This window comes from Dichotomopilus funicola (genome assembly GCF_033296635.1).
Source record: "Dichotomopilus funicola strain CBS 141.50 unplaced genomic scaffold C8A04scaffold_3, whole genome shotgun sequence".
NCBI lineage: Eukaryota > Fungi > Ascomycota > Sordariomycetes > Sordariales > Chaetomiaceae > Dichotomopilus > Dichotomopilus funicola.
Genome location: NW_026944024.1, coordinates 502078 through 525144, shown reverse-complemented (window position 1 = coordinate 525144; position 23067 = coordinate 502078). Strand labels below are relative to the sequence as shown.

The 23067-nt window shown below is 55.9% G+C and overlaps 6 protein-coding genes across 6 annotated transcripts; 3 read left to right on the top strand and 3 right to left on the bottom strand.

Moving 5' to 3' along the window:
- Nucleotides 1–2334: 2334 nt before the first annotated feature.
- Nucleotides 2335–3856, top strand: C8A04DRAFT_24660 (thiamine diphosphate-binding protein; the record flags this gene model as incomplete). Its single annotated transcript, XM_062779252.1, has 2 exons — nt 2335–3012; nt 3083–3856. The coding sequence occupies 2 exons, from the start codon at nt 2335–2337 to the stop codon at nt 3854–3856; spliced, it is 1452 nt and encodes a 483-aa protein (XP_062640783.1).
- An 835-nt stretch (nt 3857–4691) lies between these two features.
- Nucleotides 4692–5900, top strand: C8A04DRAFT_34125 (ubiE/COQ5 methyltransferase family-domain-containing protein; the record flags this gene model as incomplete). Its single annotated transcript, XM_062782723.1, has 2 exons — nt 4692–5047; nt 5123–5900. 2 exons carry the CDS (start codon nt 4692–4694, stop codon nt 5898–5900), a joined length of 1134 nt encoding a protein of 377 aa, XP_062640782.1.
- Nucleotides 5901–7738: 1838 nt separating this feature from the next.
- Nucleotides 7739–10055, bottom strand: C8A04DRAFT_24657 (uncharacterized protein; the record flags this gene model as incomplete). The annotated part of the gene is made up of 4 exons (XM_062779251.1): nt 7739–9527; nt 9604–9715; nt 9830–9983; nt 10026–10055. 4 exons carry the CDS (start codon nt 10053–10055, stop codon nt 7739–7741), a joined length of 2085 nt encoding a protein of 694 aa, XP_062640781.1.
- A 2294-nt stretch (nt 10056–12349) lies between these two features.
- Nucleotides 12350–15129, bottom strand: C8A04DRAFT_9092 (uncharacterized protein; the record flags this gene model as incomplete). Its single annotated transcript, XM_062785349.1, has 2 exons — nt 12350–12637; nt 12694–15129. 2 exons carry the CDS (start codon nt 15127–15129, stop codon nt 12350–12352), a joined length of 2724 nt encoding a protein of 907 aa, XP_062640780.1.
- Nucleotides 15130–17505: 2376 nt separating this feature from the next.
- On the bottom strand, nt 17506–19499 carry C8A04DRAFT_24654 (fatty acid amide hydrolase; the record flags this gene model as incomplete). The annotated part of the gene is made up of 3 exons (XM_062779250.1): nt 17506–19225; nt 19289–19366; nt 19456–19499. The coding sequence occupies 3 exons, from the start codon at nt 19497–19499 to the stop codon at nt 17506–17508; spliced, it is 1842 nt and encodes a 613-aa protein (XP_062640779.1).
- A 1265-nt stretch (nt 19500–20764) lies between these two features.
- C8A04DRAFT_34121 (uncharacterized protein) lies at nt 20765–22172 on the top strand (the record flags this gene model as incomplete). The annotated part of the gene is made up of 2 exons (XM_062782722.1): nt 20765–20848; nt 21000–22172. The coding sequence occupies 2 exons, from the start codon at nt 20765–20767 to the stop codon at nt 22170–22172; spliced, it is 1257 nt and encodes a 418-aa protein (XP_062640778.1).
- Between the last annotated feature and the right edge of the window lie 895 nt (nt 22173–23067).

Below are 23067 nucleotides of genomic sequence, written 5' to 3'. Positions count from 1 at the left end.
TCCCAGTGGCCTTGCGCGAACCCCCGAGTAAGGAATGTGTGGGTGTGTGCAGCACGATTTAGGTGGTCGGTAATTATGGAATCGGGTCGGTCGGTAAGGTAGGATGGATGCTCGACTTGATCGATCGCTCGGCTGGGACAGGGAGGAGGAGGGCTGTGGAGAGTGGGAAATGCAAGTGCAACACCGGACGGAAAGGAAAAGGGACCATATATTCACGGAAACCGAGGAAGCAGGGGCGGGAGTGTCTGTACCTTGCAGGAGATGAGGGCGATGCGTGTAAAAGGGCAGGAGCAGTGGACGAGGTAGTCGCGGTGGGAGAAGATAGTGGAAGGAGGTGCGCTAGGTCGTTATCGAGAGCCGATCTGGAGTCTCTGGACCGCTGGTTTGCAGTACGTCGTTCTGCCATGGATTACGCCATCGGAAGGCAGGTAGGCGGCGGTTCGAGCGGAGGGCAGCGAGGGGGAATATATGCTCTTACTCATGGGCTGGAGGGTTTGTCCGGGTCGCGGGCGTTGTTGGGCGTCGGGCCGTGGCTGCGGAGGACGGACGGGCTTCGAGCCTGGATGGAGGGGATAGCGACCACCCGAATTCAGGCAGAGGTGGTTGGCTGGTGGAGATGCAGTTCCAGTGGTGAGCGAAGCGCTGCGTTGGACAAGCCGCTGCTTGATGTCAGGGCGTCTGGTTGGCGGTTCTCAAGCCGGGATCCCTGTGCCGAAGACAGCCAAGACCAAGAACGTGGGCATGGGTGGCACGGACCCGTGGGGTCTTCACCACTACCACTCTGCATGTACGAATATTCGTACTGCATGTATGTACAACATCAAGCAAACAGTTTGAATGCAGAAGACCGAAATAGTTACAGACCCTTTAGACGGAGCGCCGAGCAGGCTTAAACCTGAACTTCACGACACTCCGTTTTAGTAACTATATTTGAAGAAGACACTCGAGAGCTATGAAAACGGCCAGATCCATATCCACGAGAAGGAAGCCATGCCGTATTGTTGCATCTTCCTGAAACGCTGACCGGGTCCACAATTGCAGAGGTCGAAGATTCCATATTCTTCCAAGTCGACCCTGTGAGCGCTTGTCCATAACAAGTTCTTGTTTCCCAACAGGGCCACATTCCTCGATTTTCAACGGTTCCTAGCACTCTTGAATCGTTAGATTATTTATCTTGGCGATTTTGCGGCCGTGTCGACAACACTCTTCCATTACCTTTTTTTATAAAAACAAGTTCGTGAAGAACAAAGAGGAAAAGTAATAGAGTGTTGTGACTTCACAACAACGGATCTGTACTCTTACTATTAACACCCGAATATGATCATCGCTTTAACGGGCGGGGACAGGCAGGTGCTCAGATCACCGAAACCTCCCGATAAAGGCCAAACACCGTCAAAGTCCGAAATGTTTCTAGATTTCTCCTTGCTAAAACAACCATAATTCCGACAAAGCACTCATCTTGTAAGATGATTAAGCTCAAAAGCTGCGTCGACGAAACACCAACTTTCCCCCGAGTACATACCGGGGCGCTCGGGGAATCGTATCCTACTTTGTGGTGGAAATTAATGTGACATGTAAAAGTGCGGGATTTCGGTGTTGAGTCCTGTGTTCACACTAGGTTGTTACTGTGTTGACTAAACGCGCGAATTAATAATTGTCCGGGGGATTTTTGTTTACCCACCGATATCATGGGACAGAGACCACAAAAATAAAGGAATAAAAACAATAACCAAAGAGTCGAAACATAAATGACAAGAATAAATTAACCGGCGCAAGGCCACTGCCCGCGACACCGGATGCAAAAATACCTGGTATCAAAGTGTCGCGTGAGACCGGCATACACTTTTCTCGGTTTCGTTATAATCAAGAGACTAGAAGAGACAAGTGGGGCCGCTCAACATTGCGGAGAGCCAGCAAATAAAGCAGGTTTGGGTCGCTCCCAACACGATAGACCCAAGTCCTCAAAGGACAGCCTGGAAGAGCATCTTTTCTCTTGTTACTATCAACTCGGGTATGCAACTCACCGTTGAACCGTCGGCTGCACCCTCGGCCAGGGCCGGGCTTCCAGTTCCAGAGCGCCGGTTTTAGTGGGGAACCCGGAGAGACCCCTGAACGCCAAGAATGCAGGCTATTATCACGGCTTCCGTCGGCACAAGTGACGTCGTTTACCCCGGACATCTCCCAGCTGACCTCTTCTCAATTCCCGTTTCGAGAGACAAGACAGTTTCTTCCCTTTCCCAATTGAACGGCGGCGGACTGAAATACTGGCTTTTCCCTTCACTCCCGGTGTTTTTGTGACTCTCAGCTCGTAATTGCACCATCTTCAACTCCATAATGAAGAGCGTCCGTCTTCCCGGGGCCCGCGGAGCCTTCCTGCGCCCTCGAGGGAGTCAACCGCGGTCTCCGCTCCCCCAGCTCACACCGTTGATGCTCTCTTCACCGTCCAGCTCCGTAAACCAGCAACAATCACGACAACATCAACCACAGCCACAACAACAACAAACCCAATCCCGCCGCTATGCCAGCTCCATCTCCCAACGGCCCGACTCGGCCCACGTGATGTTCCCCGGCGCCCTCAAGTCCGCCTTCAGCAACACCATGCGTTTCGAGCAGCCGCAAGAGTACCCAGCCCTACCCACCTACCGCGTGGTCGATCAGCATGGCGTCGTCGTCGACCCCAACTTCGAGCCCGACCTCAGCGACGAGGAGGTCGTCAAGCTGTACCGCGACATGCTGACGGTGTCAATCATGGACCTGATCATGTTTGACGCGCAGCGACAGGGCCGGCTGAGCTTTTACATGGTGTCGGCGGGCGAGGAAGCGGTGTCGGTGGCTACGGCTTCCGCGCTGGAGAAGGAGGATGTGGTGTTTTGTCAGTACCGTGAGCAGGGAGTGTTTAAGCAGCGTGGGTTTACGCTGTCGGACTTTATGGGGCAGTTGTTTGCGAACCATAAGGATCCTGGGAAGGGGAGGAACATGCCTGTGCATTATGGTAGCAAGGAACTGAATATCGTACGTATCGAGGATGGGGAACACACCTCCGTCATACATTGTCTGGACGCTCCTGCTAACGCGACAACAGCACTCCATTTCCTCCCCCCTTGCGACACAGCTCCCGCAGGCGTCCGGCGCAGCATACGCGCTCAAGATCCAACGGATGCAAGACCCCAGCATCCCACCACGCGTGGTAGCCGCCTACTTCGGCGAAGGCGCAGCAAGCGAAGGCGACTTCCACGCGGCGCTCAACATCGCCGCAACCCGGTCATGCCCGGTGATCTTCGTCTGCCGCAACAACGGCTACGCCATCTCGACGCCGACCCTCGAGCAGTACCGCGGCGACGGTATTGCCAGCCGCGGTCTCGGGTACGGCATCGAGACGATCCGCGTGGATGGCAACGACTTTTGGGCGGTGCGCGAGGCGATGAAGAAGGCGCGCGAGATTGCCCTGCAGGATGGCGGCCGGCCGGTCCTGATCGAGGCTATGACGTACCGCGTGAGTCACCATAGCACGTCGGATGACTCGTTTGCGTACCGCGCGCGCGTGGAGGTGGAGGACTGGAAGAGGCGTGATAACCCGATCGCACGGCTGCGCAAGTGGATGGAGGCTAAGGGGTGCTGGGATGAGAACATGGAGAAGGAGGCGCGGGAAAGTATCCGGCGGGATGTGCTCAAGGCGTTTTCTGAGGCTGAGCGCGAGAAGAAGCCGCCGATTCGGACGATGTTTGAGGATGTGTATGAGGAATTGACGCCGGATCTGAGGCAGCAGATGAGGGAACTGAAGAGTCAGTTGGACAGATACCCTGAGGAGTATGAACTGGGTGAATTTGAGGGGGGGAAGGATAGCCTAGACAAGTAGCGAGCGAGCGAGCAATGGATTGGTTTTCGATGACAGTACAGAAGTGGGCTCCTGGAGGATAACTTTGGATGTTGACTGAACATCCAAGTTGTTCCCGGCAGGAGCGTCAGTTTGGCTTCCCATGGCAACCCAAACCGGTAACAAGCTCATCCCATAAATTTACAATCACAAACGATTCCTCCCGTCCTTCCTCCAACCACATCCTATCTAAACTCACAACATACTCTTCAAACCCAATTAACAAACAACATCACACTTCTTCCACTTACTTGCCTCTCAACGAAACCCTCAACCAACTCGCCTTACCAAGTATCGACTACCACTTACACACCATGGCCACCGATAACCGCGTTCTGATCGCCGTGCTCTGCGTTTTGAGCATTACGGTGATTGTCGGCGTTCTTGGTATCAAATACGTCCGCGCCGCCACAGCAGCTAGATTGCAGAGCCGCAATAACAGGGACGAAGAGTCCCAGTAGACTAGGTACGTGTAGCGCTGGCCCTTATTCTCTCTCCCGAATTCGACAAGGTGTCTCGGGTTCTTGGAAGAGGTCAAAAACGGGACATGAATAGGATCTACCTCGAGCAATGCAAACCCCCACCATGCAGGTCTTGGCGTCCAAGTTTCACCCCGCAAACAGGGCTGAAACAGGGGAGCAAGGGCGCTGCAAGGCCTGTTCAGCCACAGCAGCAGCCACACCTGTCCCGATCCGACCCGATTTTTTCCAATCTGGGCGTTGAATGTCTTTCGAGTTGCATGAGCTGATCCGCGAACTTTCTTTTAGATTCCGGTCTACAACCAGAGCTATTGCGGTTGCCAACGAACCAGCTCACAATGGCAGCCCGAATAGCTCTCAAGAGGGCGCTCCCCTCTACCAGGAGCGCATTTACACATTCCCCCCAACAACCACCACGATTTATCACACGACCTTTCTCGGCATCACTCCCATCTCTTGCTCCGAATCCGAATCCGTCTACTTCAGCATCATCGTCACCTTCCTCATCCTCAACGTCGTCCTCTTCGGCCCCCGACTATGCAATTCCCGACCCTACTCGCCCAACACATTTCGGCTATGAAACGGTAACAGAAGGCGAGAAGAGGGAGCGCGTGGCTGGTGTCTTTACCAGTGTGGCCGAATCATACGACCGCATGAACGATCTCATGTCTTTTGGCTGGCATCGTGTGTGGAAGTACGTACCAAGTACCGTTTCGAGGACCTATGTTCCAGTTCCCCATTGTACTAACCTTTCCCCCGTACGTAACAGAGACCACTTCGTCGCCTCTCTCAACCCGGGCTTCTCCCCCCTCACCCCCGGCCCCGACCCCCGCGGACCGCAACACATCCTCGACATCGCCGGCGGCACAGGCGACATCGCCTTCCGCATGCTCCACACCGCCCATGTCGTCAACGCCAACCCTGCCGTACGCGTAACCATCTCCGACATCAACCGCGCCATGCTCACCGTCGGCAAACAACGCTCCACCACCCTCCCCGCCTCCCAACAAGCATCCCTCTCCTTCGTCGAAGCCAACGCCGAGAACCTCTCCCAAACCCGCCCCCTTCACCCTTACCCCTCCCCAATCGAACCCACCACCCACGACGCCCACGGTAACACAGAGCAGGCCTTCTTCGACCCGGCCACCTCGACGGCATCGATCCCTTCGGCTTCCGTCGACCTCTACACCGTGGCCTTTGGCATCCGCAACTTCAGTAACATCCCCGCGGCGCTGCGCGAAGCGTACCGCGTGCTGAAGCCGGGGGGTGTGTTCGCCTGTCTGGAGTTTAGCAAGGCCGATGCGCACCCGGTGTTCAACGCGTTGTATAAGGAGTGGTCGTTCCGCGCGATTCCGCTCATTGGTCAGCTGGTGGCGGCGGATCGAGATAGTTATCAGTATTTGGTGGAGAGCATTGAGCGGTTTCCGAGTCAGGCGGAGTTTCGGGATATGATTGTGGATGCAGGGTTTGTGGTGGCGGGCGATGGGTGGGAGGATTTGACCGGGGGGGTGGCGGCGATTCATAAGGGGATGAAGCCGAGAGCGTGAGGGAGTGTAATGGTTGGTGTTCGTCATGGAATGGGGTGTAGGATTCGATGACGGGCGGATCTCCGTGGTGATGATCTTGACTAGACGGGAATGTGTAAGAGCAGGAGCCTTTGTACATGTATGATACCTGTACCATATCATATCATATCACGCATTTTTACCCGACTAATTCCTCGGCCTTGTAACTTTGTAGCTCTGTGAATGAGTCGTGAAGATGTCTACTACCAGCGTAACCAGTGCTAATCAAATAAAACCTAAGCGGGTGAAGTAGGTCTTGGTAAGCCAGGAACCCATGTCCCCTGTAGACAATGAATCAGGATATCAAGCAGCTTGGTCCCCCGCAGTTTGCATGTCTTCTCCCACTATCATACCATACCGCCCTGCCGCCCTCCCTCTCAAGAGACTCTCTCGGCAAAAGAAAATCGGGAATGTTGCTCAGCCCAAAAAAGGTCACAGTTCACGCAACACAAAATCACACTTGGAGCAGAACCACATGTAACCCCTATTTGTTAGAAAAAGACAAGAAAGGAGGCGTTCCGTTATGAGAGAGGGGAAAAAGCACAAGCTCTGCTGCTGAAGACGCAAAACAACCAAGATTCCCAGTGAAATAAATACAATGGGCCAGACCTAGAAATCATAGTAGGCAGCATATATGTCAGTTTATCCATCCAACGGGAACAACCAACACAAGCCATACCTACAGCTCCAATCACGCCAAACTTTGATACTAGAACTCACCACCTACCTTCCTCTCAACAGAGCCTATCACCCACCTGAATTAGGGTGGACGAGACGAGAGAACACACGCACTCACACGCACAATTAGAACCGCCCGTAGCAAACAAAAACAGTCAATTTTAACAACCTTCTTTTCCGGCCTACCCATACCGAGCCAACCAAACCAGCCACCATGTCCATTGACTCCTCGATCCAGCCACCCACCTGCCCAACCATTCACCCATTCAGTCTCCCTGCCCAACCACGCTGGGTATTGGGCTTGGCCCTTCCGTCGCTCTCATCAAAGCAGTCGCCACCACCATGCCAGCCAAACAAACCCCTCTAACCCACCCAAGTTGGGCAAGCCAAGTAGAGCCCGGCAAAGCCAAGCCAACCGAGAGACACAAAACGGAAGCAGAACGAGAAACAACAAGAACCGAGAACGGGAAAAAAGAAGCATCAGAAAGGGGAGAAAAGCGAGCCCAAATCCATCCATCCATCCATCCAGGTTTTCGCCCTCCGATAAAACAACGAAACAAGCAGAAAAAAAAGGTCAAAGAAAAGGAAAGGAAGATCACCGCAAGAACGAAACGAAACCCGAGAAACATAGTGGGTGGGGTTAGGTCAGCTAAAAGCAAACCCGAATACCATCCATTTCTCCATTCATCCATCCCTAACATAAGGGAGGACTGGCATGAATGGAATGGTATGGTATGTGCGTGCCGGATCGTTCATTCCCCAAAGCTCACAACCCGTCGAGGTACCGGAATATGTACCAGGACAAATGGTCGTTGCTCGATATGATCCGGGATATTAAATAAATGGGTTAGGATTTGGCGCCCCGTTCGTCGGGCGAGTTGAGCTGTCGCAAGTGAATGACTCAACTGCTGGCTGTCCTTGGAAGTCGGACAAGGTGGTATGGTGGCAGGTTTGGTTACGTAGATATGAGGACGATGTCCACTATGAGTGAGGGGTGGTCGGAGGTGGAACGCTGAATCAAATTGTTGGTGTGTCTGTTACCAAGTACTTGTTTCCCGTCCCGGTCCAGAGTTTCCTGACTCAACTCCAATGCGCTGGTTTCAGGCCAGGCCAAGCCAGGCCCATCATGACCAAGACCTCAACTACTCAGCAGCAGGAGCAGGGCTGGCTCCGTCACCTTTTCCACCACCGCCTCGCGGGCCACGGCCGCCACGGCCTCCTCGGTCACCACCACGGCCTCCACGGCCTCCACGTCCACCGCGACGCCCGGCGCCTTCGCTGTCACTAGCACCTCCGCCGCCGGCGCTGCGGTAGCCGCTCTGCTGGGCCCCACCGTCCCGTCCACCGCGGCTGCTGCCCCAGTTGCCGGCACCGCCACGCGAGATGTGGCGCGAAGGGGGGGGCGCAAAGATCTTGACCAGCGGCTTGGAGCGGTCCTCTTGGCCGGGGGCGCGGTTCTTCACGTCGTCGGGTAGGCGCTCCAGGGCGGCGTCACGTTCCTCGGTCGTCTTGAACTGGGCCACCTTGTTGTTGGCACCCCATCGGTCGATCTTGATGATCTTGGCCTTGTCTTCCTCGCCAAAAAGGTCACGGACTTGATCGTCGCTCTGTGCATTCATAATGAAGAGGCCAATGATGTTGTCCGCCGGGTTCTTGGGCGCAGAGGAGTCGGGGGCGTTAGCCGTGCCGTTAGCAGCAGCGGCAGCGCTGGCAGCAGTAGCAGCCGCCGCGGGCTTGTCCTCCTTGGGCGCGGGGGAAGCAGCCTGGGGAGGCTGGGGTGTGGCCGGCTTGGCTTGCGCCGGAGCAGGCGTCGGGGCGTTGGACCTGGAGGGCTGCGCAGGTACAGCGGCTCTCGGTTGGGCAGCGGGCGCGGCGGCCGGTGGTACCGACGGGCCCGAGGGCGCGACCGGGCTAGTGCCTGCGGCAACGGGCGGCGCGGGCTGCACACCAGGCTGTTGCTTGGCTCCACGGTGAGAGAAGTTGAACCCTTGAGCCCGCATCTCAGTTCCGATACGCCCGTCCTGGATCTCCAGGACCAGCCAGCCAAAGGCGGCGTCCGCAAGGTTAAAGTTCCACATGTTCTTGAAAGCACTCTCGTCCACCTGGCCCAGAGCCTGGGCAGACTGGCCCGCAGCAGCGCCCCCGAACGGGTTGCCGCCCGCCGCAGTCGTGGGCATCTTCTCGACAACAGCCAGAGCGTTCTTAAGCAAGGTCTGCTGGGCCTCCACCTGGCTGATGGCCGGCTCCACCTCGCCCTTGACCGTCTCCCACACGTCGTTGAACGAAGCCTTGGACGCGGCCAGCTTGCCGCGGTAGTGATCCAGGGTCGGGTTGACGCTGAACTCGTTGTAGGAGCTTCCGTAGCGGAAGTGGAGACCGGCCGATACGGAGAAGTCAGCCTTGAGAGTGACGGACAGCTGGTTCAAGATACCCTCACGGGCGGGCGACGCGTGGGTGATGAAAATGCGGGTCTCGGTCGGGTCGTACACGCGGTTCGCTGTGTCCACAAGCTCGCCCATCTGCAACAGGGTCGTCCACATCGTTCCCTGGCCACCGGCAATAGTAGTGCGCCCTTCGCCATTGTCGAAAAGCTTGTGCATCACAACGGCACCACCTAGACCAAGCAGACGGAGCTTCACGCCGCCGACCTCGAGTAGCATCGACTGCGCCTCATCAATGATGAAGAGGTTCGGCACCTTGTACTCCTTGGACCGGAACTTCTCCAGCACGCGCACATCCTCGCAGGCACCCCACACAGTGTAAACCGGGACATCGAGCTTGATCTCGCCGCTGATGAGCAGGGGGAGCTCGGAGAGGGGGAGCTCGCTTGGGTGGAATCGGGTCTTAACCGGAGCAGAAACGCCTTGTGCAATCGCCTTCTTCGTCACCTCGGTTATCAGGGGCGAGTACTGGGCAACATGCTTCAAGGTCCTGTGTGGCGCGGGAAAAGGTCAGTAAAAAACGAGTCGGGTGGACGGGCACTTGAGCTCCGCTAATTTCCACTCACTTGTCGGCAATTCGTTCCAGAGACGTCTCATCATAAAAACCAAAGTCGCCGGTGTGTATGATGTAGTCAGCACGTGCAGACTTGGCCAGGTCGTTTAGGGAGCGGAGGTTGCCTACAACACCAGGTTTGTCAACACCACAAACAAAGCGCGGGGTATGGGGGGTTGGTTGGGCTGTGAATAGTATGCAGGCAGCTGAAAGAAAGCCTCAGGGTGGTAATTCCGTACCTCGCACGTCGGCAATGCAGAGAACTCGGATAGGGCCGCTCTGGATAACACGGCCTTGGTTCGGAAGCAGAGGGGTCGCGCCCGGGACGGGGACGGTCTGGTGCGGGACCGCGCCATTAGCTAGGTACCCCTGGTTGTAAGGGTTGGGACGAGGCTGCGCAGGTCTTGTCAGTATGTTCATCGGAGGAATACTAACCTCAGCACTGTCTTTGGCAAATTGGTCCATCGTGACAACGGCGGGCAGGGCGGGCATAAAGCCACGATAATTTGATGCAAGGCCAGGCTGAAGACTACAAGGATAAAAAAAGATAATAGAAACTTACAGATGCCATCCCGCAGGTCTGTATACGATGTGATTCGGTATCGAAAGTCGCTACGAATAAGGGAGCCGGGTTGGAAAGCCGGCTTTGGAAGTGGGAGGCAGGAGCTACTTGCTCGTTCGTTCGTTCGATGGAAGGGCTAGTCGACTAGAAATCGAGGCGCGACCGTAATTCGAGGTCCGCAAACCGAACCGAAGCTGGCGCAACCGAGACGGGTATCAAAAAACGGGAAGAAAACGCGCCGGTTCGACAGCGGTGAAAACAAGTCGTGGAAGCGGTGATGCTCGTGAGGTTGGTTCGGAGGAAGAATGTGGTAAATTACGTCGGTCAAGGTTAAGGTTTTTCGAAAAGTCGCCCAGCGTTTGGCTTTGCGATTCTGTGAATGGCTGAAGCTGAGAGAAGTGCTTGCAACAACGCAACGTGCAGCGGCAAGCATCTGGGCGTGCCGGCAAGGGGGGAGGTCTTGTTGGCTTGGCTATTTTAGGCTTAGCGGCGGGCGTCGACCCCACAGCGTAGGCGGGGGAGTCACTGGCCGAGCAGAAGCAGAACTAACGAGAACGTACGTTATCTGTGGCACGAGCTCATACGCTTTGTTGATTTGGAGATGCACGGAGTCAAATGGGCCGATTTGGCTTTCCAGAGAGGGCCGTGGATTTTAGGGCAAGGAGGACAAAGAAAGTGGTGTGCATAACGCGGGGCTGATACCATTGAAGGAAAATCACTTCCTGTTGTGCGGTGTTGATTCCCAAGAAGCTAGGGAGAAATAACTCGCCATAAATCTAGATGCAAGTGCCTACCAGAAGCAAACATCACACAAGTAGTGATCAAACACGGGATCTAGCAGCGAGCTATCTCGCGGGCCGGATTATCTTGACGAGCTACAACGGGTCCTAAGACCAAAGGTACCAAAGGTATAAATACCCGCTTTCGAATTGTCCACACACCATATACCTAGGTTAATAACATAACCTAAACACAAACAAACCCACCCATCATCGCCATCAACACCCCGACTCATCCGCCCAGCCAAAATCCAATCCCCATCGGCCGTGAAAAGCCACACCATCTCGAGACAAGAACCCCAGCCCAAGTCCACCAACTGGAAATGGGAAGAGGGCGATGAAGAAGGGGAGGAAAAAGAAAAAGAGCACCACAAACAAAACAAGCCCATTCATCCATCCATCCATCATCCCCTAACCGTCCGTCCACCCAATTTCAAACCCATCCATCCACGTAACCCGACCCAACCTGACCTAACCCATCCCATGCCAGGCTATGCTTTGAACAATACAAATACAGAAAACGAAAAAAAGAAGACATGTCTCCCCAAAAAGGGAAAAACGTACAGAATCGTAAGCAACCACCAGGACACTGCCAAATGAACCAATAAACCTTCCCATCAGTTCCGCTTTGCATAACTCGTGTCTCTCTCATTCAATTCCAAACTTGGACTGCAAGGACGGCCTTCAGTATTTCACAGCGAGCAAAAAGAGAATGGACAAGGGAAGAGAGGAAAAAAAAATACCATGCTCGCTGTCTGTACTAATCCTGTCTGTTTCAAAACGCAAAGCGCCACTACGCCCTGCTCCCACGCGCGTTTGCCATCCTTCGATAATGTGTCGAGTTGCGATGTGATGTAGCTTGATGCTGGGGAGACAAGGGGCGGCCAGCAAAAGCCGGGGAGGTCAGCAAGCCTTTTAGCTGGCTGTGTGTTGGGCGATCAGTCTCATATTGGGCACGACCGCCGCTTCTTAGCAACATGGCTGTCGATCTGGTTGATCGAAAATAAGGAGAGTGAAAACTCAAAGGTTGATGAAGGGGGAAGCGATAATTTCGGTAGCCGCGGCCTCTCATCCGCCTTCTTGGGCTGAATCTGCTGCCCGTCCCTCTTCTGCTCCATCTGCTTCGCCCCCTTCTTCTCCTGTTTCTCTGGCTGCCTCGTCTCCTGTCCTTTGATATGGCTCGGTTTATGCCGCTTCATCGGTGGCGGTGATGCCTCTCGGGAAGAGGGGGACGGTAGTGACTGTGGCCCCAGAATACCCACCCAAACCCGCATACGGTTGTAAATGGACCGCCTCCGCTGCGGGCGTTTGATGGGCGGGCTCGAAGGGAATTCAGGAGAAGTGGACGTGAAATCGTTGCCAGCTTCTTTGACACGCTTCGCTTTCCGGTCCGCGACGTTCGTACGGTCCGAGTGGTTCTACCACATCCCGCCGTTCTCGTCATCATCGTCGTGCCGGTTGTTGCCATTGTTGCCATGGTTGTTGTTATTGGTCTGCGCATAATAATAGGCGTTCTGCTGTCCACTACCGCCACTACCTTGGCGGGTATGCCCTTGGATATGACCTTGCCCTTGCTCGTCCACGTACTCTTCGCCGCCATTCTGCAGGTGCTGATCGCCGTGCTCGTACTCGTAAATCTGAGCGTCGTCCACATAATGTGCGGAACCATCTTCCTCGAGCTGAGGATCACCGTACTGGTTGCCAGACTGGATATGTGTCAGCTTTCTATCTCTTATGCAGATCATGCCTGACCATAACTTACTCGGTGGTACTCAAAATCGTAGTTCCCATCCTGGGCAGCCTGCTGAGCCATCTGCTGCTCCATCTGCAGCTGAGCTTCTTCGGCCTCGCGCCGCTTGCGCTCCTCCTCCTGTCTCTTCTGCTGCGGAGAGACAGGGATCTGTAGCTGCGGGTGCATTGCCTGTACTTTGGCGAGGTACGAGTACATGAAGTTGCTGAGCAGCACTTGGCTATGCAGCGGCCGGCGCGGGTTCGCGAGCTTGATGTGCGCCATCCTATAAATCGCTCGCTCCTCAATGATCGGGAACCGGGTCCAGGGATAGTCGATATCAGCGCGGAGCGGCCGCGGGGGCGGTTCGGGGGTAAGCGGTCGGTTCTCCTTCTTCTTGTTGCTCGCGTCCTTCTCGCTCTTCCTCTTGGAACCGCCAAAGAGTCCACCAAAGAAACCTTCCTTCTCCTTCTTACCATCGCCAGACTTGCGGTTCGAGTCCTTCTTGCGGTCCTCCTGCGGCAAGCCCTCAATACTCTCCCTATCTAACCGGAGGCTCTCTCGGCCCTTGGGGACGTTGTCGATGGAAGTCTGAATCACGTCCATGCGCGCGTGATCGTGGCTCTTTTCCGCGCCCGCTCTAGCCTTTGCTCTTCTCGCCAGTTCTTCCCGTTCGCGTTCGCGTTCTCGTTCCTTCTCCTTCTCTTTCTCCCGCTTCTTCTTCTCCTTGTCGTCGCTCTTGAACCACTTCCAGCTCGAACTCGACTTGTGCGACACAACGCTCTCCGCATCGTCCTTCTCCTTGCCGCGCTTTTCGATTTTCTTTTCGATAGTGTCAAAGGTGGGGATAAAGGTCAAACTGCTCGTCGTGGTACTGCCGCTGCCGGGTAGGGCATGCGGCTGGTTGATCTCGCCAAGAGACTGTTGGGCCGGTGGCGAGTGCTCCTTGACACTGTTTGACCTGACGGTGGGGACGGGTAGGCTCGAAGTCGAACTCTTGGCTGGGAGCGGGCGCTTGCTCGAACGCGCGGGGGGGTCCAAGGGAAGCTGCTCCGGAACGGTTGGTAACGGCGCCGAAGGAGCTGATTGCTTTGCCTCCGAGGCTTCATCCACCGGAGGCGGGGTTTCGATGATTTGTGGTACGGGGGCGGGCGCTGAGCGAACGGCAGAGGTTGAAGACGAACGCACAGGAAGCGCTTGGGACTTCGGCGGAGATGTTGGCGCAGTGGGTGTCGGTTCCTCTGCAGTATCCTCCAGCTCGACCCCCGGCGACGACGAAGAGCCTAGCGATTCCCTGGTAAAACCATGTTGCCTCCGGACGGTCCGGGTCGGCCGCGAATAGTTCTCCGTGATCGGCTCGGATTGAACTCGGGTCAGTGGCTTCCCAATCGTCGGGTCGATGGCCGGAATTGGAGGCGCTTCCTCGGTCGATTCCTTGTCAGTCTGCCTCGAAGCGAGGCGCTTCGAAAACGTCCGTTCGCCATACCGTTGGCTCCCACCTTTTCGGTAGGTAGTCTTCGTCGACCGACGTAAACCCATACCCGGAGCCATGGGGAGAATTGGGCTGTCAGTCTCACCGCCACCTTCTTGTCTGCTGTCTTGTGTCAATTTTTGCACCGCCTTTGTTGGATCGTTCACCAGCTCAGAAAGGCTAAGTTCGGGGGCGTGTTCGTGGAGCGATCGTTGTCGTGCAAGTGCGTCTGCCCCATCTACGGGGCCTTCTCCGATCTCGTTGGCCGAGTTCACCTGCCGAGAGAGCATGGACTTCTTGCGCCGGAGACTGCCTGAATTGTTGCGCTGCAAGCCGTCAACTGAAAGCAGTGAATCTCCGGACCTCCGCTTAATTGTTTGTACCCGCTTTTCGAGAAAGCTCTTGAAGGCCGTGGGCTCCAGTTCGGGATGGACCCGCGCGGGAACCCAGAGCAACCGAGACGGATCGCCTTCATCATCATCGCCGGTGGGCGCAATGGACGGCATCTCCATCAATGACACACCCGAGAACTGCAAAAGGTCGGGGTCCGTGGTGTTTCCAACATCCATGGACATCCGCCGTAGAGCCTGTAGGTTGCTAAGTTCCTGGGCGAGATCGTTGGGGTTGTCGATGCTGGTCATGGGGAATTGGGAGGCCTCGGCGTTCTGTACATCTCGCAAGGACGGGCCGGGGGATAGCGGAGGTATTGGAGACTTGGGTCGTTCGCCAGCACCATTTCGCTGCTCGGTCGATAGTCGCGCGGGAAACGTCTGGGCTTTCTTGATGCCGCCGTTGATACCGCGGTAATCGGGAGAGAGATGGGTGGGTGAGGTGCTCTGGTCAGACGTCGTGCGCACAAGTCGGAGTCGGTCGCCCGCCGCATCTTCCGGTTTCAAGGATGAAGACTTGTTTTCCAGCTGTTCGCCCCCGTACTTGGCGGCGATGAAACTGAGCGGCCGGTTGTCCTCGGCGCCCGAGTCCTCGTCGTCGCCATACATGGTCCCTATTGCCTCGGTGACGTGGTGGCTCGGGTCGGATATTGACAGTTGGCTGGCGTGACCGCGTCGGCTCGCAAAACTACCGCCCACATCGCGGAGTCGAGTTGAGGTCTAGGCACGGAAGAGACGGGACAAAACGGTCAGTTTCAACTGTCAGAGCAAGAGCCAGGCGTTGGTCCACCAAGCCCCATATTTTTGATCCATGCAAAATACATCGAGACACGGGACTCCATGTTGGGACGGCCGTGCAGCTCTGTCTGAGCACAAAACACATCTTTCTGGAGTGCGCACAATTGGAATAGATAACACAAGACATCGCAAAGGGGTTGAGAACGCACCATCATCGAGACTCGCGAGTCGGGGGCCTCGGGGAGGCTAACGCCGGGAAGTGTACGCCCAGGGGTTGTGCTGCTGTTGAGGGAGATAAAAGGTGGGCAGAAAGATATCGAGTTGTGTCTATCATCGGCGGAAAGGGCGGACTCGGGAAGTTATGAAGACGGGGGCGTATGTTATGTGGTGTTCAGCACACGGGATGTTTGACTCGCGCTGTCGGCAGCGAATAAGAAAGGGCTAGATGCGCCTTGGAGTCGCGGGGGCCCAGCGGCCGGGTGAGACAAGGACAAGACGAGTCACGACTAGCTGATCGAGGGGGAGGGTCTCGTTCTCATGTGCGGTAATTCGGTACTTCGGGTTCGATAAAAGAAAGGCGTATGAAGTCGGGCAGGATTGTGATGTTCTTTCTAGCCGTCCATGGAGGAATACTAGCACAGAAACTGGGAGTCACGGGGCGTATCGGTTGCGATGTCTCAGCGGCGTCGCCCGGTTCGTGAAGCCCTGGGAAGCTCGCTCGCGGTCGGGGACAGGTGTGCGTAGGATGATGATGATTCGGGAGTCGCTAGTAGTGAGATACTCTGGGGTCTAGCACGGGTGCTACAATGCTGCGGTGCTCCCGGGATTGCAGCGACGGCGGATGGTCGTGCTGACTGAGGCGTAGGTCGGGTCTTTTGGGCTCAGATTCAGATTCTGGCACTGGCCGGCGTGGGTTGCCAGGATGGCGGCTTTGTCTTGTTCAGAGAACAGCAAAATCAGTCCCGCTGGGGGGTTGCCCTGTCGGACGGGAGTTCGGGCGGTCGAGATCAGGCGCATCCCCTGGGTGGTTCCCCCTTGGTGCATTAGCGGAGCCCCCCTTCCACCATCGGGGGACCACCCACACTTCCGTAGTGGGTTCCGTCACGTGTGTAGGGGTCACGTAGTGCTAGATTTGGCGGCTAAAGGTCCACACATTCCAAGTCGCGACTGCCAAATCGTGAAATGCACACTTTAAACCCTGAGATTCATTCCATGCCCCTTGCAGTTTGGGCGGGAAGACCGGAAAGTAGGGAAGGGACACGCGCGCAACTCGTACGATAAAAGCCCACCTAGCAAGTGGACGTGGCCTATCTGGGCAATGACGGAAGTATACACTACTTGACCACCTACCTGCATGGACATCAAAGCCCGATCCGTGGAATTTTGACGGCAGGTTGTCCAAACCAGCCAGCAGCAAGGAAAAAAGCCATGGCTGGATTCCGGGGATACCCCAAAGATACGCATTAAGACATCCCGCCACTCTTGTTTATTGATCTCCGTCATTTTCGGGCCTGTTTCTTTCAAGGCCTAGCAAACCGGGCTCCGGCGAGGCGTGGGCGGCTTGATCGCCGGATTTGTTTCCCATCATTCAATGCCCCGCGGGGTTGTCAAGAACCCTGAGCTGCTGCTTCTCGCCGCTAACCGGGTCATCTCGACCCCGCTTCCATTCATTGAAGTGGGCAACTAGTTATTGATCCGTCTGTTGTTCACCCAACTGCATCCTCGTTCCTCTTCCAAACTACAATCAACGGTTCCCTTCATCACCAACACTCAAGGCCCCCCGAAGCCCTTGATTTCCTTCTTCAATTTCGCGTCTTCTCGGCCCGCGAAGTCTGTGACGTGCCCACCTCGAAGGAAGAAGCTGGTTGCATCATACGCGCTGGTCATGCTCCTCCGCATGATGCGCCCACCTTAGGCAACCAATGAAAGCACCAAACCCCCAACCAGGCGCTCTCTCGCCGCCACTGTCGTTGCGACGCTGGACACGGCAGCCTTGGTTCCCGCTTGGCGACTCCTCGATTTCAGGGATGTTGATGATGTCGGTTACAATGTGCAATGGAGCTTGGATTCAGGAAGGGGGGTTCGACGGGTCAGACCAGCGCTGCAAGGGACCGTGAAACAGTGGATGATGACATGGAGAAACCTCCGCTCAGTCGAGTCGTTGAGCCCGTCTAACGTTGCACCTCTACGACCGAAATACCGGAGCGCCGCTTGCACGACCACACTTTGTCAAACAATCGCACGGTATCAATTCCCCCGCTGTCCTCCCTTTTTCGCATCCCCCATGACATCAACCCATGAGTTCGGCCTCCTCCTCCGCTCGCCCCCGACCTCTTCCATCACCAAGCCCAGCTGCAGCAGCGCCTCTTCCGAGCACCACTCCCCGGTCGCCATCAGCCCAACTGGAATATCGCCTTCTTCGCTCTTGGCCTTCCTTTTGCCCTTCGCCTGCACAAACCCCATCGGCACACTCAGAGACGGTAACCCGCAAAAGTTAGCCAACCAGACATATTCCATGCTCTGCATCGTGCGATCTCCATCGTTTACTCCCCACCGCATCTCCCCAGAGTTGTCCCCGCTGCTAGCAATGGGTAGCCCTTCACAAGCCGTCGTCGGGGTCAGCAGAACCATTCCCGGGTGCTCCTTCCACAGCCATGCCAGGTGCTGCATCAACAGTCTCCTGAGTTTCTGTGCGAGCAGATAATCCGACGCGGGCGTCGTCCGCCCGAGGCAGAGGAGCACACGGTTCGCAGCCGTCAGACCGCGAGAGGAGGGCAACAAGGCCGCAGCGTCGGTGAGCACGGTCATGGCGTGGGCAATCTGGCCTTCGCGCAGGAAGGGGATGCTGACGGGGACGAGGGTGTAATTGGTGTTCGGGAAGGACAAGAGTTGGCGTATGAAAGTATGGAACAGGGTCTGGATCGCAGGCGTAGAGCGCGTAATCCAGTCATGCGGGATGCCGAGGGGCGTTGCTGGCTTGCTGTCGGCGGAGGGCATACGCAGCGTGAGGGGAGTAGGCAACGGCGGAAAAGGCGACGATGGGTGTGGCGCCGCAACGACCGAAAACACTGCCGCCAGGGAAGCCATATCACCCGCCAAGGGGCCCAGACACGCGCACGTAATACAATGGTTCGGTCCCGGGCGAAACGACAGCCGGCCATGTGTCGGCTTGATGCCAAACACACCACACAAACTTGCCGGAATCCGCACGCTACCGCCCCCGTCACTGCCGAGTCCGATCGGGATCAACCCCGCGCTGACGGCATACGCCGTACCCGACGATGACCCGCCGGTGTAGTACCCGCTATTATGCGGGTTGCGTGGTGTACCGTGGATTGGGTTGTTGCCCGTGGTGTCGAGACCGAACTCGTGCATCGAGAGTTTACCCAAGTTGACGGCGCCCGTGGCCTCGAGGCGCGCAGCGCACCAGGTCGTTTCGTGGCCGTCATCTGGGGTGCAATAGGTGTTGCGCGAGCCGAGGGTGGTGCGGTAGCCTTCGAGATCGTATTCGTCTTTGACAGCTGTTGGCACGCCGTCGAGGGGTCCGAGAGATTGTCCGGCCTTGTAGCGCTCGGTAGAGGCGCGCGCAGCGGCGAGCACCTTGTCGACGCGGGTGTCGAAGAACGCTTTGGAGTGCTGCGTTGGGTTGGGCACGTCCCGGCGGATGAGGGGGAGTAGTGTCTCGGCCACTTCGGTTGGGGTGAGGGCGCCGGAGAGGTAGAGCTTGCGGTAGTCGGCTACAGAGTAGTATTTGGCCTTGGGGAAACGGGTCATGGAAGCCGGTGGTTCCTCGACTTCCGCTTCTGCTTCCGCATCTGGAGCTTCCGTTGCGGCTTTCTCGGCCGCCGGGACGATCTGCGGCTCGTACCAGGGCTCATACTCCTCGATGTACGGTATGATGTCCCTGAGTGAGTTGAACCCAGTGTTGCGCCAGATCAGTTCCCGGATGAACCGGAAGTATTCCATGCTACGTTTTTCATGTCAGCAAGCATATCCAGCGCAGTCAAAACGGCAGGCCCGGGATTCTTACAGATATGCTGCAACCACGAGGACAAGGCCTCTCAGAGGCGGATTCTTTTTGTCTTCATTCTTGTAAGGTACGTTGGGGCTGTAACGGCGTAAGTATTCCGAGCATCACGGACCCCCGGATCGGTCGGTACCTAGGTGGGTGGTGATGGCGCTCCTGCTCGGTCTTACCCCTTCAACGGCTCCGGCCCGTTCAAAAACTTTCGGGGCTGCATGTCGACGCGCGTTCCCGTCTCCTGCAGGCCCTCGTCTCTTTTTACTTTGATGTTGCAGGAAGAAGGGACGACAGGTTCTCTTTGAGTAATTATGCGCCTGGTAACAAAAAAGGGTTCGGAGAAAAAAGTAGGTTCGGATTAAAAAAAGCCTGGAACCCGGGAATCTGGGGATCTTGCGACGGACCCTGCTTTGCCTGCGGCGGGCCGCGGGACCCGGAGCAGGAACCGGACGTGAAGCGGAAAGAAGCATCACCCGAAACGATCGCAAGACAGGGGGTAGTTTTTTAGTCCTGGAAACCCCTGTTAGTGGGGTTTGGGCGCTGAAGAACTGCGAGAGTGGCATAAAACACTTGTTTATGAGGAATCCGAGTTTGGCTTCATTGAACCCGGATGTGCAGATGTTGTGGAACATGCTTGATTCTTGGAGCCGAAAAGTAAAGCAAGGCAGTGGCACGAAAGCTTGTTAGGTTTCAAACTTTGCGTGTAATGATACGGATATGTTCCCAACGTTAAGGCCCCCCAGTTACATTCAACAAGAAGGCGTAGAATACATAACAAAGAGTTAGTTGGCCCCCAAGATGTTTCGAGTTGGCTAATGTTCTAAAAACAGTTATCTGCCCGTGCCGAAAAGCTGCATCTCCCGTTGTTGGGAGGTAAATTTTACGTTAGTGTTTTGAAGAACCTTCTGGCTTCAAGCCCCGCTTATGTGATTCTGATTGTGTAGCTGCATAGTTAGGTGTCCGCACCACGGGCATATCAAGTTACAAACCTTGGTGACCCGTTCACGCAACTTCATTACATCTCCATTGAGAAATGTTCATGAGCTCTTAGTCCTCCGATGTCGGGAACCATGGAAGCTCTGAGCGGCAACACCGACCACATTTCGTACTTAACAAGCAGTCCTGGGTTTCGCGTAACCATCATATACTCGGCTATATGCATCGCCTGCCCGGATTCTCGCATACTTGTGTATGCCCCCACACCACCCCATCACTCGTCCAAACATGAATGGTCTGCTAAATCTTGCAGATGACCCCAGTGTTGGTTCGTGCAAACGGACAAAACGAGTCACTTCTCCCCCAACGATCAGAGCCTTACGACTCATCTCGCCCACCTATAAAGACCACCATGTCCATTATTCTACTTGGGCTTCCGAACCTCGACCTTTCTATGTGCCGACTCGACAATCTTGGCCAGCCTTGCCAGCCTTACTACTACATTCAACGTGCAGAAACGTCTTCCAAGAGGGGTGAACGAAACAAGCGATGGGGTTGAAGCACAGCGACTCACCACCTTCCGCTTCCGCTGCGCCGGAGGATGTTGCGAAAGAACTACGACAAAAGCTTCTTGTATGTTGCGTGTGACGGGGACTTCGTTTTGAACACCGAGTCATGTTACCTTTGTTTTTCCCACCCCCCACTCCTTTTTGCCATTTTCCCTCTCCCTTATCCAGCCTCGCTTCCTTTGTTACATAGGCGCCCTCACTAACTTATCGCCTAGGTGGAATTCGGCATAGTCTTGGACGAACCACTCATCCTACTGATAGCAAATGAGCGTGACATTGTGCACGAGTATGAGGAAATCCGAGAGATCCTCAGCCAGCTAGCCGAGCCAGCCAAGGCAGAAGCGCTCACGGGGTTTGACCCCTCAGGGCTAAGCAGCGCAACAGACAGCGATGGCGCATTCCTCGAAAGCCGTAACGCTAGTCGGCACGATGGTGACGGGTCGGCGGAGTACGCGACCACCATCTCGGAGTTCTCTGACCTCTCCGAGCCCCAGAAGCTCACAGATCGCACGAACCTGAGCGACGAGGAGAAAATCCAGGAACTCAAGCTCGTATTCCAGGATCGCTGGGGTGACCACACGCTCAAGTTCGTGATTAAGGAGAACGATGGGGACTTGGATCGCGCGTTGGAAGGGCTGCTCACGCGCCAGATGCTGGAGGAGGAGGGTTCTCTGCCTAAGGGTGTGGATGGATTCTTCAACCCGGATCAGGACGGCACGGCACCCCGAGGCAAGGCCGGGAGGGGGAAGAAGAAGAAGGGTGCCAAGGCAGCGAAGAAGGAGGTGGTCGCGGTCCACTACAAGACCGTCTCATCTACCACTGACGACGGCGAACTGGAGAGCGCAAAAGATTTCGCCCGCCCTAATAACAACGCAGGACGCGGTCTCCTACTACAAACATCCACCCCGACGTTCCGATCCTCCCCCGCAGCGGCCGCCTTCACCTCCCCCATACCCACCGACTTCGGCGCCTCCCACCTCCGCTCAGCAGCCACCCTCCGCCGTCTCGGGCCCCTCGGCCGCCAAGGTGCCGTAGTCTACACCGACCGGGCGCGGGACGAGCGAGCAGCCTTCACGGCACACGTCTCGCAAGCCGCGGAGCAGCACGTCGCGCAGCAGAGCACGTCTACCAGTGTGGACCTGCACGGGGTGTTTGTCATGGATGGGGTGCGGATTGCGAAGAAGAGGGTGTGGTCGTGGTGGGAAGGGCTCGGGGAGGAACGGAAGACGATCGCAAGGCGCCAGGGGTTTACTGTCGTTACGGGCGTGGGGAAGCACAGCGCTGGCGGGGTGTCGAGGATGAGGCAGGTGGTGGGGGCGTTTTTGAAGAATGATGGGTGGAGGGTGGAGGTGTTGACGGGGAGTTTTCTTGTGACGGGGAGGGTTTGAGGAGTTTTGGTTTGAGGACTCCGGGCTTAAAGGTGTGATTGTGTGTTGCTGCTTGTTGTTGGATGGGTGAGCGTGGGGTTTAGGAGTTATTTGTTTGGCGTTGTATTGGTGAGGTAGTCTTTGGCCTTCTTTTCTATTACGATCTTGACAGACTTACGCAGCGGATATGTAGCCGGGATTTGTTGTGAACCTGATTTGTTTGGTTCTTCGCTGTCTTGCACAACTTGTGTTTTCATGAGCCTCAGTTAGTAGCGTAATGTTACGGACTGGATTTGAAGTGGAATAAGAAATGAATAAATAATTGAAAAAACGAATCCAAATCGCACATTTGAGGTCAAATCTCTAAACCAGGTGCCTTCAACGATATCCGGTAGGTTGCAGGCCAGGTCTTTGGGCCAACTCAACAACATTATCAAGAACTTCCCAAACGGGCAAAGGCAAGCAAGACATCAACCGCGAAAAGCCCCAGATGCGCTGTTTGTTCCTGACAGGCCCCAGCTCCAGTGCAACCCCAGCCCAAACGGCCCCAAACGGGCGCCCCCAGGAACAGCCCGAGCAGCCCCAGATCAGCTCCACCAATCAGCGCTGATCTGTGCGCCCGGGGGAGCTTGAAGGTTCCAATGGGCAGTCGCCCGCATGACGCATGACGGCATGAGTTGTTGCTCCAGGCAGGGCTGTCGGGTTCGCTGCCCGTGCCGCGCTGGTTCATCTGGTTGCCCGCCGTCTTCGCCGCTTCTTCCGCCTCGTTGTGTCGAAACCTCTCAACCACCATCGGGCATCCCATCGTTTTTTCCCCTCATCGTTAACATCGAAGCGGAAATCGATTTCTTCATCGACGCTCGCACGAGGATTATTTCGAGCAATCGAAAACGAAATCGGATTCCCCCTTTCGGTC